Here is a 21,798-nt window from a genome sequence, read left to right as displayed (position 1 = left end):
CCGCAGCAGGTACACCCCTGGAGAGACTGTGGCTCATAACCAAGGCTCCACTTGGAGCAGGTACAGCCCTAAGGGACTGCAGTCCGTGGGTATAGTCCAAGCCGGAGCAGGGGCAAGGGGAGAAGTTCACTGCAATGTTAAACACTACAGGGTGGTCCAAAGGGACCTGTGGTGAAGATTTTAATGGATATATCTTTAAATTGTTGTAAGCCATGATTTGAGTTTCATGATATAGGAATGACTATAGCAGGAATCACCAGAACCACAGGAGGACAAGCCTTACAAGAAGCAGTGCAAGTGCAGTGGTGACTCGACCTGAGCTGGCTTTGATGCCTGATCACCCCATACAAAACACAACCTCTCCTCTCCTGAGTGACCGCCATAAGAGATCGTGTTCATGGACTAAATGAACTCAGTGGACATTTTGTGGACATTTGTGGACATTTTATAGACATTTTTACAAGGGTGGTGCATAGGCTAGGGGAATGATATCTGTGTATTATATCAAAGGGCGTGAAGTGTGATGGTGGTTAACGAGGTTATATTGGAAAGTGTGGCATGATGTAAATGGTATAGAATAAAGGGTGGATACTGTCCTGGTTTCAGCTGGGATAGAGTTATTTTTCTTCTTAGTAGCTGGTGCAATGCTTGGATTTGGTGTGAGAACAATGTTGATAGCACATTGGTGGGTTTGGTTGTTGCTGGGTGTTTATACCAAGTCAAGGACTTCTCAGGTTCTTGGGCCCTGCCAGCCAGAGGGCTGGAGGGTCACGAGAAACTGGGAGGGGACACAGCCAGGGCAGGTGATCCGAACTAGCTAAAGAGGTATGCCATACTATATGACATCATGCTGAATATATAAACTGGGGGAAGAAGAAGGAAGGAGGGGACATCCGGCATTATGGTGTTTGTCTTCCCGAGTGACCATTACGTGTGATGGAACCCGGCTTCCCTGGGGATGGCCGAGCACCTGCCTGCCCATGGGAAGCGGTGAATGAATTCCTCGCTTTGCTTTGCTTGCGTGCGTGGCTTTTGCTTCACCTATTAAATTGGTCTTATCTCAACCCTCAAGTTTTACATTCCTTTCCGATTCTCCTCCCCTTCCCTCTGGGTGAGGGGGGAGTGACTGAGTGGCTGCATGGTGCCTGGTTGCCAGCCAAGGCTAAACCACAACACACCAGAGCTCAGTAAGCCAGCAGGAAAAAAACCAAAAAAAAACCCCAGACCTGACAAAAGCAAATAGTTTCCTGTTATTTAATACACAGCTAAAAATGACCAGAATAAATAAGGAAAGAGAAGTAATGCAATAGCAGCCAGCAGCTGCACGGCCTTAGTCATGCTGCAAGAGGAAACACTTGGAGCAGCTTCTTTCCACCTTTATTTATGATGTCTGACTTTTTGGTAGCCATTATTTCCATTAGATGGGTAGGAGAGATTCAGGTCCTAAAGATGAACCTTGTTAGTCTTTTTCTTCTTCCTTTGTTTTTTTTTTTATTTTAAGAACTAATTATCTGATACCAAATTTCAAACGGAACCTAAAGTGATGCCAGAATTTAATCATCTGGTTTAAGTGAACCCGTATGTTTTCCTCTGAAGTCTTATGAAATTTAAAGCTCTATTTTTGAGCCTTCCCTTACTTCAGGCAGGACATGCTTTGTCCTAGCTTGAAGACAAGATGATTTAACCATCCTAGGCTGTTCCCAGAGAAGGATGCCCCAGGGGAAAGCTGCTTCTGAAAACTTTTGAGGGAGCCAAGGCAGGGTCTCAAAATCTGATCAGGACTTTTTTCATGAAGAACCTGAGCAGTGGTGGCAACATCCATTTGAAATTCCAGTAATAGGTGAGATCCAGAAGGTCGTGCCATAGATCTCCACTTGTGCTTTTCAGCAAGCATTATGGTCTAGTTCAGGCATCAAAGAGGGATGTTGCTAAGGGTAAGGTAGTCCTGCAGGTTGAGATTTAACCTTACAGAAGAGCTAGTTTTACAGCTGTTGGACTGGATGAGTCTTGCTTCTCTTTTACCCCAGCCTCAAGCCTTCCTCTCCCAACTCCTTCCTCACTGCCTCATGTTGGATCTAGTAAGTGCATGGTGCTGGGATGCATCAGTTGTGTCAAATCAGCCAGGCCAGCGGGCCAGACCAGGGCCACGAGCCAGAGAAGGGGCACAGCCTCCTCTTTACAGTGCAGCTGACTGTGCGGCTGGCTTGGCTGTTGTTTGGGTAGGAAGTCGGGGATTTCTCCCAGGCATTTTAATGTGGTCACTGCCTGTACTTGCCCATAGTATAAATCTATATGTTAGACAAGAACTCAGAGGAGAAAGAGGAGTTATTTACATGCAACTGTTTGGGACAGTCATGTTTACCAGAGGTGCTTTTGTAAGTCACCTCCCAGTGCTGCAAGCCTTCCATTACCAGAAATAATATTTGATGAAGTAATGTTCCTTAGGGTGTGCTCTTCAGAGAAGAATGACTTATGAAATTAATCTGTTTTAACCTCCCATCCCGTCCCCATGAAAATTCCCACACCAAAAGTTGTACCTTCTGAACAATTCTGCATCTAAACATCAATATTTGAAGAACCTGGTTTTTTTCTGTCACTGTGATCTTTCTGTTAATACAACTACCGACAACTATCAACAACATGCCCAGGCATCTTAAATTTATGATCAGTTTCAGACATCAGGACATGCCTTGTTTTAGAAGTAATGAGCTGGAATACAAGTTTATCTGTAGCAGATACAGGGTGTTTACCTAGTCACATAAGCACATCTCTGTTTCTGCTGATTACAACTGCTCTAAGTAGACATGCCATGACTAACTGATTATACTTCCTCTCTGTTTCTAGGAGACTTTATTTCATTAGACTGTTACTGGAATGAATTGTAAAACTTGTTTTTTAAAATTTAAGCACCACAGCGTGCTGAAATGCACACACCACAATGGGCTCAAATCCACTGGCCTCTAGGAAAGCCTATTCTAGCTCTCAGTTCACCAGTAAACACCCTAAATAATGCTCTCATCCAGAATATGCAAAAAAAATCAAGGGAGGGAGGCGTTTCTTTTTTTTCTTCCTGATCTCTTAGTCTTCTCTCCTTTTGAGAGGCACAAACGGTAGAACCTGAGTCTCACAGGAATACAGGTTGCTGCTGCACCTGTGAGTGGGAGAAGACAACCTGGAGAGAGTTTAGTGGGGCCAAGCTCCCACTGTAATATATTTATATTAAATACTAAACAAAAATATTTCCTACCTTTTGCCTGGATATGAACTAACTGATACGTCCTGCGATTAAAAACACTTCCCTGTGCTACAAGATTGAAATGCAAAGCATGACAGCACCAACTTTCCAATTAAAACTCAAAAACCATCTAAAGCAAATGTAGTATGACATAACTTCCTTAACTCTCTTTTTCACTTTATAAACTTAGCTCAGAACATCTCAGAGAAATAAAGTAACTTTTTTCCCCCAAGGAGAGGGCTGATCTTTGAAACCTCACTTCACATGACTCGGGTGTTTTCTGGTTGTGTGACACTGTGGGAATCCCCTTCAGCCAGCAGCAGAGCCTTCCTCCGTGGTAGCACTGAACCAATGAATTCCCAAACCAGTGTGCATCTACCTTACTGCCGGAGCTGCTGATTCCTGAGAGATGATGAAGAGTATCAGGCTCAGCAAAGAGCTGGCAAGAGTCCTCCAAGTGCTGGCCTGGAAAACCTGTGCCCACTTGCCTGCTTTACCAGGGGCCTCATCAACACACACCCCCAGTCACCAGAATACCAAGTTTGCGGGGGTCACATGCAAACTCAAGTATTCCTGACACTCCTCGAGGCAGGAGCAGGGTCAGACACTGCTGGTAGCTGTGGGGGCTCATGTCTCCATGCAGGGTGAAGTCTGTGCTACCCAGCATTTCTTTCTGAGAACAGGCATTGCTACAGCCCACTTGCCATGGCTGTGCAGCAGTTTGTGCATGTTTTTTCTCCCAGTTGTGTTCCTGGCTCCTCTTTCCCAGTTTTGGATTTTTTCTTCTTTGCTCTTCCTCACCTTTTTCAAGAAGAAGCGTCAGAAATGGATCCTGCAGCAGCTGGAGGAGCATAAACACAGCTGGAAGAGAGCAACTGACAGGGAAGAGAGCTGTTGCACAGGGGACCAAGACTTAGGTGGCTGTATCAAGGGACAACAGAAAGAGAATAAACAGATGTTTATTAGCTCTCTAGCACCACCCCAAATGACCTCTTTCCATGCATTTGTGAGTAGATGGTAACACTTGTTCACTCTCAAACATTCAAAGACAGAGGGTGGTATATATGGCATGTGCCTGAATGCAACAATGCAATATAATCTTTATCTCAAATATCAAGATATTAGGAGCATTTTTTTAATATTGTGATTTGTTCTTAACTTTTGAGCTATTTGATGATAGCACCTCTGCCTTTACAGGCTGGAAATAAGAGCATGGGAAGGTAAAGAGCTCAATGTCTTCATCCATTAGCTATGCAATGATGTTTCCCATTACAAACTCCTTGCGAGCAGAAGTGGGCTGCAGAAGGCTTACTCTGTCAGGTGCTGGGGACCAGAACATTTTAGTTATTGAAAGTTCCAGAGGGAATAGAACTTTTAAGAGAATGAAGATGTCTTGCTAAATTGGAGATGCCCCTTTATATGCCTAAATACCCTTCCATCTGCCTCCAAAAGGACCCAGGTTGCAGAGGAGGGTCCAGATCATTCCAGTTTTCTCCCACAAGTCAGTAGAGCTACCACAGCGAATTTTGCAGGGGGAAGAAGCTTTGTATCTGAACAGACCAGTACAGTTTTTCTATAAGATCTGGGGTTTGGTTTGGGTTTTTTTTTCATGTTAGGTAAGTATCAAACCAGTTAATTACATTTCTCTTCCAGTAAGATTAAAAATCATAGCAGCAAACACCATGAGTTGGAAGCAAGGAGGGAAGAGTTTGAAGAGTTAGCTTTTGTCAAAGTCTTTAATTTGTTTAAGGCTTGCTGAAGTATAGTTTGAATAGCAGTGGGCTTTCTTGTGTGTGTTGATGCTTGTTTCCTGTTCTCAGTACATTTGTGTTGTTTCTTGCACATTAATGACATGTCTTGCAAGTGTCAATTCGTACTACTCAAAATATTGGCAGGGTAAATACCACAGATGAATTCCAGTGCCTGTTAAAAATTTTTTGTTATTTACAAACTGGGGAGGAGGGGGGATTCTTCTTTTTATCTTCTTCCTTTTTCTGGTTTCTTAACTGAGTTAGCCATGGTTCTTTACATAAGATGCCTAGAAGAGGGGTAATGGAGGAACACAAGGAAGTTGCTTGATCACTGCGGCCCCAGAATTGTTCACCTACTAATCACTAACTGATGTATGAGTGTCCCTGAATCTTACAGTGCATGCATTTCACCTCTATCTATGTATTATTTTTGGAGAAATTCCTTGTCTTTTGTGGATTCAAATGTGCCAGAAATTTGGCTGCAGGAAAATTATTGGCTTGATACTGATTAGCTGTCTTCTTATGGATGAGCTGGTTTCAGTTTTACAAGGGTGAACTCAAGCATCCACATATAATAATCAGCCAGGCTGGGATTTTAGAGTAGCAAATAGAAAAATACACCCAAAAGTACTTACTATGCCAGTTTATTGCAGTTATGTGCCATAATGTATATTTTTTTCTGCATATAAGACTTTTCAGTGATTTTAAAAGACTGTAACTTGCAATGATAGATGGAGCTATTTCTCCTTCAAAATGTATTTCCTTCTACCTTCATTTGCTAGCTTCCACTTTCTTATATTGATAGTTTTTAGTGAGGGAAAGGGATCTGCAAGAAAAAATAATTTATCCCTTACTTTCTAATTTGACATTAACTTTGTTTTTTGCTCCCTAAGCTCAAAGAAAAGAAAACGATATACATAATTATCTCTGAACCCCTGTAGGTACAGATTTCCTGGGTTAATGATTTTTTTTTCTTTTGGAGCCGATTGATAGGATCAGATGTTGCATTGACTCCAGTTCTATCTTCTGTCTTCATTAAATTAGCGTTTGTTCTCAGTTCTCTCCTTTCTCTCTTCAGCTCTCCTTAAGCTACCAGTCTTAAGAAGTCATCCTTCGTCCACTGATGGTGAAAACCATGTATTTCATAACCTTTTTCCATGAAGGCACAACCAGTCATTTCTACTTCCCTCCCAACAGCCTGCTAGACTGTAAGACAGTAATTTTTTGGGCTTTGACTTACTAGGAAGCTCCAGCTAAGAGAGAGATCAGCTGGAGCAAAACTAAAAGCCTGCAAGTTTCCTGTCTGGTTTGGCAATGGGAAAACACACATGATCGGTTATGGGATTTCTCTAACAGTTGCAATAAATACGTGTCTTTCAGTGCAAGGGTAGAGGGGAACCCCGCTTCAGAATTCATGTTTTGACTTGTTCTTTAACATAACTAAGTTTCCTCTGTGAATGTGTGAATTAGAGATGCCACCAAAATTAACATGCCTTCTGGACATGCTGTTCTGATTTAAATTTCATACTTGGAAATTGCCAATGGCTTTCCCAGCTACCTGCTTGGCTACCTGTCGCCAGAAATGCTTCACAAATCATGCTAACAGTGTGTGACTGAATTCCTCTGCTGTTTTCAGACATCACTATTGAAGGATCTGTGTCTCAGCACAGGCCTGGCACTGGGGAAATCCCAAAGAGAAGCTTGTGGAGTGGAGGGTTTCGGTAGAGCTCAGTTGCTCAACTGAGAGAGTTGAGTCACTTTTCCCAGAAGGGTTCAAAAAGAGGTCAGGCATGTTAAGTGCAGAGAAAACAGGCTTGGTCTCTAACTGAATTACTTTAATCTCTACCACCCTCTTCTAGGCTGCGTTATTTTGACAATCACCAACCAACCAGTTGTCTTTCCAGCATTTGCTTCCTCCCAACCCCCACCCCCACTTTTGTTTATACTCTTTTCTAGCTTTTATCATTTGTGTCAGTGTTAAAAAGCTTTGACTGAGATTCTGACCAGCTTTATTACTGTACCTCCCTGCAAAAGGAGGATCTTCGCCCTGAAAGCTTGCAGTTGGTAAGAGCAGGCCATAAAGGGCTAAGAGAAAGGGAGGAATCTCTCTGTTGGTTGAGGAAGAGCTGAACTACAGTGAAATCAAGTGATTCATCCGATCTTACTCAGAAATCAAAGCTGCCCAGTCCTTACCTAGTGCTCTGAATGCAAGATACTCTTGCTGTACTTGCCTGCTTTCCTTTTGTCAGAAATCCAACGGCAGTGGTGTAAACTTTGCTCAGGGAGCCTTCAGGTGGCCAAACATCATCTTTATTAATATTAATTAAAGATGCCTTAAGTACCCTAACTCTGCATGGTTTCCTCTGTTGGTGGTTCTGCCAGTCATAGTTCTGATGACTGCCCAACCTTGTACTAATATAAGAGAGTTTAATAGTATTTGACTTTGTTCAGGAGACGTATGAAACACTCCTCCGCTTTATGGCACTTTTGTCTGAAGTAGTGTCAAAGCTCTTAAAAACAACAGACCCCTGCCTAGTGAATTTTAAAATAAGCAGTCGTTCTATTACAATAGTAGTAATCTGGGAGGAACGCTGTCCCCCGGCATCACCTCCACATTTTTTAATCGCAATGCCCTGTGGAAGGTATGTGGTTAGGCTTAACCACGGGTTGGTGCTAGACGCAGCCAGAGAAAGCCGGGGAACTTGAACCACTTTAATGGAAAGATTTTTCCACATCAACCACACTCCATAACCGCGCAGGCAGCTCCCGGCCCCGCCGCATGCGGCGGTGACAGCAGGACCCCCGCCGCGCCGGGCCGCGCCGGGCCGGGCCGGCCAGGGCAGGGCCAAGCCGGGCCGAGCAGGCCGCGGGGCCACGCCGCGGCCCATGGCCCAGCCCGGAGCGGGCGCCGCCGCCACTCGCCCGCAGCCACCCCGGCCCCCGCAGCGCGCCAGGCGGCGCCGAGGGCGGGCTCAGCCCCCCGTAGGCGGGGGTGGAGGCGAAGGCGGAGCGGGACCAGGAGGGAGCGGCCGCCCCGCTCGCCGTCAGCAGGCGCAGCCGAGGGGCCGGGCCGCGGGCGTGAGGCGGCCCTGCCAGGCCTGCCCGCCGCCGGGCCAGCCTCAGGCGAGCAGCCTCTGGCGGCGAGCGGGGCTGGGCGACGGGGCTCTGCCGGCCGGGCCATGCCGTGTCGGGTGCCGCGCCTCTGCCTCCTCCGTCTCTTCCTCCTCCTGGGCTTGCTGCGGGCCTCGGGCGCAGGTAGGTGCTGCGGAGCGGGGGGCTGGCGGCTGCCACCGCCGCCCAGCCGGCGCCTCTCTCCGCGCCTCCTCCCCACGGGCTTCCGGCCGGGCGGCGGCGGCCCGTGAGGTGAGGTGAGGGCCCGGGCTGAGGCGGCCCTGGAGGCCTGAAGCAGCCCCGGCGGGTGCCGGAGCCGCGGGGGGGGGATGCGAACAGGGCTGCCGCGAGTTTCCCCTTTCCTCGCCCGGCCCGCTGGAGCAGAGCAAGGCCGGCTTTGTCCAGCCGGCGCCGGGGCTGCCGCCGGCGCCCGGGCCGGCCCGCAGGCGGCTGCAGGCAGCGCGGCCCCGAACCGGCGCCGCTGTGCGAGAGGCCCGGGTGCGGCCCTGGGTGCAGCCCCGGGCGGGACTGGTGCGGTGTAAGTTGTTGATGTGGTACCCGCGCAACAGCCTCCTCCGTTTGGTTTTGTGAATTGACAGTTTAGGTGGGATTGGCTTTAGGCTTCGATGTAAATTTCTTGCCGTAAGGGGTGTGTGTGCGTGTGTTGCTCTTCAGGCCAGGTCTGAGCTATAGCTGTCTCAGAGTCAGAGGGTATAATCCTGGCTTCTGTATGTATTCCGGCAAGTGGGAAGAGCTGCTGTGACATGTTCTGAATGAGGTACGTGTGCGGCGTGGTCCTTGCTGGGGCAGGCGTGTGCCTCCGTGAGCTCGGCATGCCTGCTGCCATGCTCCCTTGCGAGTGCCAGGGCCTGGCAGGGGAGCCTGGCGAGGCTCCCCGGCTCTCTGGGGTAGCTGCTGTTCCAGGCCTGCAGTCCGTGGCCAGACTTGGGAGCCCGAATGCCCATGGGTGGTTTGAGGGACCTGCTGCAGTCCGTGTTGCCCAGTCCCATCCCATCGGCATCAGTGGGATTTCACAGGGAGCCATTCTGGTGTTGGGCTTGAGCGTGGGGCCCCCTCCCCCTCTGCACTTTTTCACAGGCATGGTGTGTTGTGTTTCTTCTGTTGCGAATGGAGATGCTAAAATCAAAGCCAAATGAATAGCCAGCTGTCGTCGCATGTCCCCACCTAGCCACAGGCTTCTGCTGTTCACCTTTTGCAGGCTTTGGTGCTTGTCTGACAGTATAAGAAGCCAGTTTGCTGCACTAGAACAGCAAAAGTCCATCCAAAAAAAACCCCAGACTTCTTTTTTGCCCATTTAGGAAAACGATGTGTGCTCAGGCAGATGCAGGGGAAGGGATCAGTAACCATTCAGGATCAGGAATGGAGGCTGCAAAACTGATGGCTAGACCAAGCTGAGCAGCTTTCACTCAGTGTAGCTTGTGGCTTCACACTCTGCTCTGTGAAAGCTTTGACTTGTGGCTTGAAGAGTCAGTCTATGCATCAGGAAAAAACAATCTGAGCAGTGTTTGGCAGATGCCTTAGAAGAACTGGTTCAGCAAGACCACCTTCCAGATAAAAACAAAGGACAAGGCATTTGTACCTTTCCCTGACCTAGGTAGTTTTGGTTTTCTAGGATACTTGCATATGTAGGTGCTTTTTTCTGAAGAGTGCATCTTGTTACTTTGGGTCATACAAACTAAAAATCGTTAAGGAGTTCATTTTGTGATTTCAGAAATGTAAGTAACTTCCTTTGCCAGGTTGAGATATCTAACTGAAATACGTATGTTTTCCCATGGTGTGCTATGAGACCAGATGCTCAGTGCAGCAGTAAATGCCTTGTGGCACACAGCATCTTGAGGATCAACTACAGTCATAGATCTGATAACTTTTGCAGTGTTTTTGAAGCTGGTAGGGGAAATAATCTGTTTCTGAATGCTAATATAAGGCAAAATAATCGGTGTGTAGGCCTGACTGAGGAGGTGAACTAGCTGCCCTCATTCTTCATTTCTTTTTCCTTTTTTTTTTTTTTTTTTTTGAGAGAGAGAGAGAGAGGGAGAGAAGAAGAGAACACCAGTGCTTGTGTTTTGTTCTGAGGGGTTTCTTGAATTTTGTAAAATTAGTTTATAGTGGATGTCTGAGTGCACAGATTACTGATGGTGTGAGATACCTTGCCACATGCTAGACCAGCAGTGAGAGTGCAAGAAAGAATATGCATGACTGGACGGTGAAAACTTTTCTTGAATGAAGAAAAGGCTACTTGTTAGCCTTTAAAATACACCAGAGATTAATGGTTTAGGTAGCCTTTGTAACTGTAAGGAATCTCAAATAGGTTTGCAAAGCTGAATGATTGGCCTGTAGCCTAAGGCGGTATGTGTTTACTTAAGAGCACTGCTTAAAAGGTGAAGCTAAGGAATTAGTAAAATATGTAATTAAAACTTTGAGAGCTTAGCTAGTTATTTTGTATTTTGGGCTTAGGGTTCAACGCAGGTTTATAAAGATTTGTATCATCTCTTTCCTGTGCTTGGAGGATGTTAAAGAGCCTGGCCTGAGGCCTCTTCTGAAAGATAGTGCTGTCAGCATCAGTGTGCTTTTTACATCTGGCTTTGTTACACAGCACTAGAAATAAAAGAGAAAACTTTTTAACATTATCTCCATATTCCGAAAGAAGGATGGGGCCAGAATTTAGCTTAAGCGCTTGATCTTTTGATTTTATTTATGTAAAAATAAACAGACGATATTTTATTGTCTTAAGAACAACAAAAAAAGAAATCTTATCACATTGGATATCATATAATCTCTTGTCACAGTCTGTTTTGAGCTCAGCAGCTGTTGCCCCAGTATGTTTACTACATGGAGAAATAAAAGTCAAGTGTAGAAGGAAACCTGAACCTTTTTCCCTCATAGGGCAGGCAGGCAGTGAAGCTGTTGCCCAGCATGGCTGTGCAGGCTCTGTCCTCGGAGGTTCTGTGACCTGCCTGGAGAAAACTGAGCAGCTTGGTTTGATGCCAGAGCTGGCCCTGCTTGGGGCAGGGGCTTGGACTGGCCTTCCCACCTGAGTGACTGCAGTGCTGTGGTTAAAAATGCAAGGCTTTTCTGGTTTTAAAGGCATTTAGGTAACTGTGTTTTCCTGTATTCCTTGCCTCAGCCTACTTCTCTTAATCTTAGTCTCTTTTGGATATCCCAATTCCTTGCTGTTGGTCTCCTTGTCTTTCAGTGTTTTTTGGTTCTCCAGCCTGCTGTTTTGCCCAGTTTGCCAGCTAACATCTCCCGCCAGCTGCTCTTCCACTTAACTTCTTTCTCATCTGCCTTCCTGTACTTCACCCACCCCCATTTCCCCAGCCCTTGGTTCTCTGCCTTTTGGTGATCTGCCCTCCCACCCTCCATTTGGTTTTTCTGTCCCTCTGCCCCCAGCTCGGTGCCTGGCCTTTGGCTGTGCTCCAGTCCCAATAGACAACTTCCTCCTCAGCTCTGCTCAGGCCAGCAGGGGAGTGGTTCTTCCCCTGTACTGGAGACACAACTGTTGGCTCTCCCACTCCGCTTCTGTGTTGCTGACCTCCTGCCAAGCTGCTCAGAGTGGCTGCAGTCTTTGTTAACCCCCAGGAGTTTATAACTTGACCGAATTTGGGTGGACGTTCCTACTAGTAGAAGGCACTCTCTAACAGAAGTTTCTGTCCTCTGTTTTGTGAGTTCTATTTCAAAAGTGATGAAACTTTAGGCTTGCAAGTAGAACAGCACACCATGTATTTGTGAATGTTTAAGTATGAGAATGCCTTTTTTTTCCCCCCTTCACCTGTTTCTTTGAAAGTTTCAGTGAAGTGACCTCGACATTTTCAAACAGCTTAGCAGGAGGCAAATGGTCAGGGAAAACATGTTGCAAGTCGTTAACACAGTAAAATGTGAGATGCAGACCATTGAAACAGATGAGCTTCTGTGATGACAAGTGGCTGTAGACCTTAATTAATAATTTCATGGGGGAGCTGCGTGGGGTTTATTGTTTTGTGCTGGACTTGGTACTTTCAGTGCTGTGTTCTGTATGGAAAGAATAAAGGCAATAAGTTGCAATTCAGTGCTTTGTGGGTAGCAGCAATACTTAAATGTATTGGTACTAGTGCACCTAGAAACAGAACGAGGAGGAATGGTTTTGCCTGCAAAATGGTGAAAATGTAATGTATGATGACAGCATGTGGAGACCAAAAGTTAGTTACTGTGTAGTTGAATGTTTCAATAATTATTTGGTTTCCTCTTACTTTAGAATCTTCTTCCCATTTACTGGCACCGAAGGATGTGATGATTTATTCCTATAACTTTCATAGTGTGCTGAGGTGGTCTCCTGTTAAAGTGGATAGAGGGTTGGTGTTATATACAGTCAATTTTAAAACGTAAGTATATAGTTCTAAAAACAACCAAACTAATTTTGTTCAAATCCAGTAACACAATTGGTTTAAAACAATCCCCCCAAACCTAAAAATCAATAAGCACAGAAATGAAAGGGTTGTCTGTTACTGATGCTTTTATGTGTGTCCAAAAGCCGCTTCTGAAAACTGACAGTCTCTTAGCCTGGGATGTGTCCACTAAACTGCGAAAAGATTGAAGGCCTGAAGAGCACCCAGAAATGTTGCATAGTTTCGTGTACAATTTTAGCCTTACCAAATTCTCACTCACTAATTTTAATTTTTCCCAGATATTGAGGAGATGCAGGTGCTGAAATTCCAGGGCTGTGGAATTAAACCTGCATGAAAATGGTAGCTTTGTAACACATTCTTTTATTACAAAAATTGTCTAGGTGGGAGGGATTGTATTTTAGGTAGTTGCACTCTTCTGCTGATACTTTATTTGTCCTTTGTTTTGCATTGCAGGGGGGCCTTTAACCACTGGGATGAGATGAACTGCACCCGTATCGCCCAGACTGAATGCAGTTTGCCCTGGTCACTTAAAGAGCGGCGCTGGACTGTTGTTTTGCGCGTGAGGGCTGAGCTAGGGCATGTGACTTCTGACTGGGTGGAAACAGATCCATTTGTGGCAGAGAGAAACAGTAAGTGCTATTGATGATTTCAGTGTCTCTGTCTTAAAGGACGTTTCTTAAAAAAAAAAAAAAAAAGTCTGTTGTCTGTTCAAGACTTTTTTTGACTCTGTTATGTACAAAAGCCAAGTGAGAGAATTGTAGGTGTTTGGTTAACGAAGACTGCAAGGCCTCAGTGTGTCACTAGGAATTTGATACTACTTAGTTCTTCTGTACTAGGGTTAGTAATGCGCTCTTTCATCAGGTATTGAAAGAGATGAGTTTCCTTGGGTGGCTGAGCCTTGTATACAATGTTATTTTGGTAGTTTTCCATTTTCTTATATCCTACTTAGCACTGCCACGTGCACGCGTACACTCCCTTGATTTGTGGTAGTCTAAGTACAAAGTACCTGTTTCAATTGAAGAGATCCCTTTTCTAATAAATATAAATGGTCCTGACTACATGCGGAAGGGTCAAGAGTACACTTTAAATCCTGTTACATGTGCGAACAAGCATATTGTTGTTCTGTATAAGGTCTGCTCTTTGCCTTGCTGTGATTGGTTTCAGGATTAGAAGAATGTAAATACTGAGTTAAAAAATATGTCTGAAATGGTAAGGAAGCAGAGGAACGGGTTTATTAACTCTTTAGCTCAAGCTCTCCCATACCTTTCAAGGAGCAGTGGTAGTCTCTGCTGCTATGACCATGACCAGATTCCCTGGGGACTGGTGGACTTCAGTTCTAAAAGTTGGATTTTCTCTAATAGTAGAGAGTGTGGGGTGAGGACTTGCCTGAATCCTGAACTGAAGTTTGCAACTGACGTATCTGTAGCTTGTGATGCAGGGCTGTTTAGGAGTGGCACGCTTTGGGGGTTGGGAAGGCACTGGGCTAATAGCAATACAAGACAAAGCAGAGGCTCGGTGTGGGAGAGTTGTTTGTGTGTCTGTTCCTTGGGAGAGCAAGAGGAACGTTATGTGATCGTTCTTGTGTGACAGCCCTCGGGATCGGTTCCTAGGCACCGAGACCATGGACTACTAGTTGGGTATTCTCTTCTTTTAATGTTTAGATCAGTCCCACTCAAGAGGGGAGCTTTGGGAATCTGCGAGGGCACGCAACAAGGTGTTTAGAGTTGTACAGCAACAGGAAGTAGAAAGAAACTGAAATTTCTCTACCAATATAAAGATCATGGGGACCAGTTTTCTCTAAAGTAACAGTGGACAGCAGGTTCTGCTAGGTTTTTTGAGGTACAATAAGCAACGTTTGCATGCAAGGTTGATTTTTACTTTTAATAGTTACCCCTCTTTAATATGCAAGCAGCTGTTAATTACACTAGTATGTGCATGAGTGGGTTTTTTAAGATCCTGGAGTGCTTTACAAATACAAAGCTTAACTGGTGAAAGGAGTCAAGATACAACAGATAAATGACTGATGTCCATATATGACCTGTGATCACACAAGTCTCATGCATTAGGACTGACAGTACTTTATATAACATTTTTCATGGGTTAGACCTCAGAGTACTTCACAAAAGGAAGTCGTCACCTCTACCATTTAGGAAAGATGGATTCATGAGAGCAAGGAGGGGGAAACTAGTTATTCCTCTTCCGATGTATTGACCCAAACTGTGTTTTTTAGAGAACAAGGAATATGTATCAGGCTGTTTGAATAAAAAAAAACACAAACAAACCAATATTTTATCACCATTAACTGCAGATAAACTCAGATACATTCTAGTGAATATTTACTGAATATTCCAGGTAAAGTTAACAGGAAACTTTTGTATTATCTAGTTTCTTAGGCTTTCAAGTCTCTTTCCTTAGATTTGTAGTAAAGTAGGCATTTTAAATGCATTAAGTAGATGAGAAAATGTATTTGCTTTCTTGAGAAAAAGCTGTCAATGTTTAGCATGTTTGCTGAGAGTATCTAAGTAAAGCTGGAGATGGTGTGATGAGCTGTTCAGCATCCCAGAGGTTCACTGTTCTTTCTGTGTTCATTTTCAGCTACTATAGGGCCCCCTAAAGTGAACAGCGTGATTGTAAGCTCTGACTCGCTTCTCATTAGTGTCACATCCCCTTTTGGATCTGAAGCAGGTGACTTTCTTCAGTATCATGTGTCCTACTGGGAGAACACAAGTACTACTAAAAAAGTAAGAATTCTCTCTCAATTATTTTGTTCTTGGTGCCCTCGTGACTAAGAGAGATGAGTCAGTGTCTCTTGGCAGTGTCTTTTGGCAAAACAGCAGAAATGGAGGATGAAAACTAACTCTTTTCTCTAGCAGTGAAGGCTACCATTTTGTGTCTTGAAAAAAAAGTTAATTTGGTCTTTGTACAAGTATTGCACATATTACAAAACTTCTGAAAGCACCTTCTTTTCCTCCATATGAAACAAAGGTTGAATCACATTGCAGTTCAAGGGAGAGAATCCACAAAGTGTCAAAGATATCTTTAAATTTACATTTAGATTCCAAAGTTTGCTTAGGCAGTTTGGAAAACCGAAATCTCCTTCCTCCTTTCCTGCGTTGGGCTTGTTTGTGCTGGTAGCTTCAGTGACAGGCTGCTTTGGCCTCATGTCACCTGTTCCTAGGGCAGAGAAAGGCAGAGTTGCTAGAAACATGCGCTGGACACAGCTGGAATGAGCTATCCCTGTTCATACTGAGACTTAGAGGTGTTGGTCTCATTGTGCACTTATGCTGCTGTCTGAGGCCCCGGGAACTGTGTTCTTGAGAGGCTAGCGTTGCAAGGGAGGGCTTAAGCTGCACTAAAAAAAACCCAAACCATCATTCTGAAGTCAAATGTTTAAAAAACTGAAGCAGAAAAAAATAATTTAAAGAAATTTTCTGTTTCAAAGACCTTGCTAAATCTGAAAGACCACCACTTACTTCCTCTCTTGTACCAATGTGTATTTTTCTGACACACATAAAATACCTTCATGCTTGAGATTCAGACAAGAAGTCATGCTTGTAGGCTTCACTGAGGCCCTTATCTTAGTCCCTTACAGGTTAAAAATTCACAAGAGGCTGTGGTGGCTGTGTGGGGACTGTGGAGATTTTGCACTGCCCATCAGCTGTTCTCAGTAGAAGGAGCTAAGATGGTGGAAGCTTTTCACTGAACTACACTTCCATCAGTCTCCTCTGATGGTGGAGGCACTTCTCATGGCTTGTTTTTTCCCTCCCACTTCCTATATTGTGCTCACTGCCTGAGCTGTTACAGAGGCCATGTCAAAGCATCCAGCAGCACATTGCTTCTCTTGTTTGGGAAAACTGAATTATGAAAAATAAAATCTGTGCTTTTTGAATGAGAAACTTAAACTGGGGGTGTGGGGTGGAGATTTGTGTTGAAGATAGGTCTGTTTTTTACAGTAACACTTTTTTTTTTCTTGCCTTTTAAACAGGAGACAAAGACAAGCAGTACACTATTCAAAATCAGAAATCTAAAGGAGTTAACACTTTATTGTTTTAGAATCCAAGTAGAATTGATTACATATTCGGATTTCCAGTTGCTTGGGCTGCAAAGTGTCCCAGAGTGTCACAGGACTACAATGAGTGGTAAAAATCAAATTTTGTTGTTTTTTATATATAGTGGGATGAGTGTAGACCATGAGTCTTAGATCATTTAACTGGGCACTTGCATACCCGTATTTGTCAGGAGTGCTAAGAAAGCGCCGCCAATAGTAGTTCACCATTGTCATTAATGGCAAAATAATAAGGAATTTTTTAATCGTTAATTGAGGGTCTGTGTTGTACTCTTTCCCCTTGTCCTTTTCCTTCATAAATACTGCTATGGGTGATGGGTATTACTTTCTAGAAATATGCAAAGAAAGAAAATACACATACTTGGTCTTTGGAGGAGGTCATTGATGGAGAAGATGGTATTACTCTTGCAAATCCTTTCCCTCATGAACTGCCTCCTGCAGGACAGGAATGTCCCTCTCCTCTTTCACCTGCTTCCTCCTCCGACATTTAAAGCTCCTTGTTTTTGTCCAAGATAGAGAGGGTGAGGGGAGGAGAGGGTGTGTGCAAGGTAATGGGAGTTTGTCCCTCTCTTGATCGCCAGCACACAGGTACAACCGATTGTTAGCATGCTTTGAACACGCTTGAAGATGTGTAGGTGAAACATGCTGATGCAGTTTCGGAAGCCCCACAGGAGCTGACCTCCCGGGTAGTGTTGACCAAGTACGTGATCACAAGCCCCTGAGCTGTGATGTTGGAGTCTCTGATGCTCCCTTTGCAGAAAGGTGATGCATGTTCTGGAAGAGAAGCCCCTGGCATTAATGACCCTTGCTGACAACAGGAGGGTGGAAAGACAGATTGCATTCCCCACAGGCTCTCTGCCCGCCAGCGGCGATTCCTCCAGCTCTGCATTTGCCCTGCTAGCATGTACAGTAGAAGCTTTGCCTTAGGCTGCGTGATTAAGGGGTGGAAGGAAGCTCGTGGGAGCTGGTGACTTCAACGTGGAGTCACAAAACAAGCTACTTCTGAACACCGTCGTTCAGAGTGCATCTGTAGTAGGGTTGTGATCTTAGCCTTGGGAATTACTATACTTGGTAATCAAAGTGTAAATGTCAGCTTGCTGTATGTTGTTTTACATTTGATGATGTATAAATATGAACCTACCATATGTACATACATGGGGTTTTTTGTGGGTTTTGTTTGTTGCTTTTTTTTTTCTTTTTCAGAGGCAACCAGAGCTGGGTATAGTATACTAGTACTTCTGTTGGTGTTGCTTTTTGTAAGTCTGGTGGCAGTTGGTTTGCTTCTTCTGTGGAAACACCACAAAAAAATTAAATATTGTTCTCAGCCACCTCTAGAAATCCCATCACACTTTGAAGAGGTATGTGTAGACATTTTTTGTTTCTTTCCTCCTGCCCCACTCCCCCTATAAAAGACAGCAGTGGTCTTGGAGTGAATATGAACAAAACTAGTTGTTGCGTAACAGAAATAGATACAAACAATTGTTGACTCAGTGTAAACTGTTCTTTTCTCACCTATGATCTCCCACTTTGTTCCTCTCTTACTCAACGGATTTGTTTTTCTCTGCACTAAGATACAAATGCTGCCGTAATCCTGTTATGAAACTGGAGTAAGATTCTCTGTTCCTTGACTACCCCTTGTCCACCCCTTTCTTTGCTTATCTAAGTCATCAGGCCTGAAACAGTTGCTCACTTTAAGAAAAAAGCTTTTTTGTGCTGCAGAGCATGTGCTTGGAACCTAGGTCTCTGATTGGAAATCGAATATGGAAAAGCAAATACTGATTAATTGCAAGGACTGACTTGAAGACGATGGGCCACCTAGGAGAATGTCCTTGGGCTTTTTTTTCCTTGTAGGTTAAGCAATACTCAGATGAAAAAGTCATCCTGGGATTTTTTTTTTTCCTTATAGCTCACACATTTCTGTACTAAACAGTTGTTTCAGTCCTGTTCATCTTCCTCTTTTAAAACAGGAAGTAGTCTTTAGTGAAGTTGTTGATTTAAAAGTTCTTGTTCAGTAAACATTCCATATTTTTAAAAGCTTGTATTTGTTTGCAGGTTTTTTAGGTGTATTTCTCTGTATATACCTGCATGTCAGAGTAGTCTATGTACTCTGGTAGTTCTGTGATTGTGGAGCTGTTTTTCCAGACTTTTACAGATGTATGGGTGAATGAACCCAGACTTTCTGCAGAGCCTTGAGTAAATTTTCTTTCTTCATGCTTACACAGCTTCCGTTTCATGGAGGCTCATTGGAGACAGCTGTATCACATATCAAGCGAATCTCACATAGGAAAAAAAATTAATCCTTGTACAGTGTATTAAAATAGTGCAGCATTTCATGCAAAGGACTTGCAAGAATAGAGTCTGTCATTGTGTTCTGGAGTTAATTGTATTAATCTAGAAAACATGCAGCAAGAGCAGGTACTCTTTGAACAATGGTGAGCCTGCTTTTGGGCAAAAAATTTATTTTGATTTTAAAATAAGATATACGTGTTTCAGAAGGAGATCAACCAGCTTGGGGGTTCTCCTCTTAAAACACTGATTATTTTAAGGTAATATCATATGTACTCTTTTAGATTTTCAGAAAAAAACCACATGCTTCCTTCTTTTACAAAAGGATCTAAGCTTCTGGTGCCTGAGTTATAGGGAGCAGTTCTGCTGCAGAAACGCCTTCACATAGCAAAGCCACATAGTGTCTTGAATTTGCTGAAGTGGATGTTTTTGAGGTTCCCATATGAAACATTTAAGATGCCTGAAAAAATAATCCTGTTGCTCGTTAGCCTTGCTATGGTTACAGAGGAAGTGGTGCCTTAATCGAAACTAAGGTTAATTTTATCCCACAACAGCTCAAGTCGAGCTGCGGTCCTGTCTCAGCCAGATTATGAACCTCCTGCAGTACAGAACAAGCTTTTGAGTAAAATTACAAGCGACATCAGTCTCTTACCAGTGCGAAAGTGTCTGTGTTCCAGACATTTTATTTTTTCAAATCAAGGGAAGAGTGGTGGCAGATGATTTTTTGTTGTTGTTTTTCAGTACATGAAGTGATAGATGGCTTAAATTCCCAGTGAAACACAAGATCAGCTTGGTGATAAGGAGAGTATGGGGGGGGGGGGGGGCAGAAAGAACAGAAAGCTGTGGCCTACATTTTATTCTAATGCTCCTTTCTTTGATTATTCACTCATTGTAAAGCTGAGGACTTAATTCTGGAGGAAAGGGGAGCAGAGGAAGTCAAAGCAAAAAGTAACTACAAGAGAAGAATGCCACTGGAGTTTTCTGGTAACAGTAACAGATGCAGACTGGACTTGCCTGACACTGAACAAACCAAATCTTAGATCTCGTTTGCTCTGTTAGTGCTTTAGCCAAGCTGTCAGTCGCTAGATTCCTGCAGTTGGAGGATTATGTCCCCAGCTGTGTAACAGAGAAGAGTTTTCTCTATGGTTTGTTCTTAACAAGTGGGAATTTGCTTAAACATGAAAAGAGTATTAGCCAAAATTTAGTAAAAAAAAAAAAAAGGAAATGCAGGCTCCTTTAACTCACTTAAATGGATGCTTGCACAACTGATTTTTTTTTTTTTTCCCCCCACAGAAATAAGGTATTTTTAATTTTCACTGTGAATTCTGGTCTGAAGCAGTTTGCCTATAGGTGGTGATACCTGCTCTGTCTTTGTAATTTCTAATACATCTGTTTTGTGGATAGATACCTAAACTGTTGTTTCTGGCTTTTTCCAGTATTTGAAGGACCCTAGCATGCCTGTTTTAGAGGGGTTGGACAATTATGCTGAGGATGATCTCCACGATTCCTTATCTGTTGTATCTTGTGGAGAAGGAAGCCAAACCTGTGGCAGCAGTTTGGATGGTCGAGCTCATCATTCACAAAGTGTCTGCAGTGGCAGTGAAGTCACCTAAGCGGCACCCTCGTGAGAGTGCTGTACCACACCTTTGCAGAAGCTCCTGCCTGTGAGCGATGCCGTGTGGCTGCTGGCAGGACAGATGACGAGCTCTGGACAAAATACGGCCACTGACAAATCCTGAGTGAGATGCTGCTTCCTGAGACTAGCGCGGAGCCTTTGTTTAAATGGCTTTTGCAGAGCTACAACAGCAGCTGTGTTCTGCCAAACGGACTTCAAAGGTGGAGCACGAAAGGGAAATGAACACTAAATTGCCTGCAAACAGACAGTTTTAAAACTGTTATATTGACATCATCATATTTCCCAGCTCAAACTGAAATAAAGCTTTGAGAAGTAATGGCACTTTATGGTAGGATATAGAACAACCTAAAATTTTTCAGTGATGAATAATTGCACCGTGAATTACTTTTATAATGGCTTTTGTTTTGTTGCCATATTTGTGCAGTCTGTTAGCACTCAACGTATATTATATCCACCCTAGTATGCTTTTCTGAATCATTTTAAGTACATGCAGTTTTCTGTGGCAGCTTCTTCCCTCCAGATAAAATTTCTTTAGGCTGTCATTTTTATAGTACTTCCCTCAACATGAACCTGTGCAAAGAACTGCTCCAAGAAGGACTTCCTAACATCTGCCTCCTAACACATTCATGAGAAGCATTAATCTTCTGCTCCTGCAGTGAGACAGTCACTCTCCACAGCAAAACAAACTTTTAAGATAACTTTGCTCAGAATTTATATAACATGTATCAATAATTATCAGACACTAAAATCACTTGTTGACTATCAGATTATCCTGCAAATGGAAGTTGACTGAGGGTTCTGGTTGCAGAAGCAGAAGTTGTTAACCCTCACATCACAAGCCTGTGGGGTCTAGAAGGTGTCTAATAAAGCACAAATTAACCACTTCTGTACTAGAAAGATTGTTTTTATTTGTTTGACTTTTTTCCTGGGTTTGATACAAGTTGTTTTGGAGGGAAAAAGAAAAATCCAAGCATAAATATGCTTGTTTATTTGCAAATGACTTGTTCAAGTTACCTAGGTCTCTTAATGAAACCTGGTCGCTGTCAGAGCTGTGGGTTAGCTGAGGTAATGCTGTTCCACCCCTTCCAGGAATATACAGGACTGCATGTAAAATCAGTAACTTTTTTTTCCAAAAGCTTTATGAGGTTGTTTTCTCATAGAACTAATCTAGTCACTTGTGATCAGGCAACACGCTAACAAATGTAGTTATCTGAAGACTTAGTGATACTTGAAGTCTGGCAAGAATTTTAAAGTTGGCCACAAGCTGCGTAATACCTACTTTTAAGTTCATCCATGTTCTTTTTTATATA

General features: G+C 43.8%; 1 protein-coding gene across 1 annotated transcript; it reads left to right on the top strand.

Annotated features, from left to right (window-relative positions):
- Positions 1-7,992: 7,992 nt before the first annotated feature.
- IFNGR2 (interferon gamma receptor 2) lies at positions 7,993-21,378 on the top strand. The gene is made up of 7 exons (XM_055801572.1): positions 7,993-8,241; positions 12,350-12,476; positions 12,954-13,129; positions 15,096-15,241; positions 16,486-16,639; positions 17,770-17,924; positions 20,289-21,378. The coding sequence occupies exons 1-7, from the start codon at positions 8,166-8,168 to the stop codon at positions 20,463-20,465; spliced, it is 1,011 nt and encodes a 336-aa protein (XP_055657547.1). The 5' UTR covers positions 7,993-8,165; the 3' UTR covers positions 20,466-21,378.
- The last annotated feature ends 420 nt before the right edge of the window (positions 21,379-21,798 follow it).

Source organism: Falco peregrinus, chromosome 4 (assembly GCF_023634155.1).
Source record: "Falco peregrinus isolate bFalPer1 chromosome 4, bFalPer1.pri, whole genome shotgun sequence".
NCBI lineage: Eukaryota > Metazoa > Chordata > Aves > Falconiformes > Falconidae > Falco > Falco peregrinus.
The sequence above is the reverse complement of the archived record's forward strand: the minus strand, read 5'-3'. Positions and strand labels throughout refer to the sequence as shown.

Bases quoted from the DNA above. Each gene is read 5' to 3' on its own strand.
- IFNGR2 (XM_055801572.1), top strand. From the start codon at position 8,166: ATGCCGTGTCGGGTGCCGCGCCTCTGCCTCCTCCGTCTCTTCCTCCTC. The intron at 16,640-17,769 runs GTAAAAATCAAA...TTTCTTTTTCAG, and splicing joins TCACAGGACTACAATGAGTG to AGGCAACCAGAGCTGGGTAT. The intron at 17,925-20,288 runs GTATGTGTAGAC...GGCTTTTTCCAG, and splicing joins TCCCATCACACTTTGAAGAG to TATTTGAAGGACCCTAGCAT.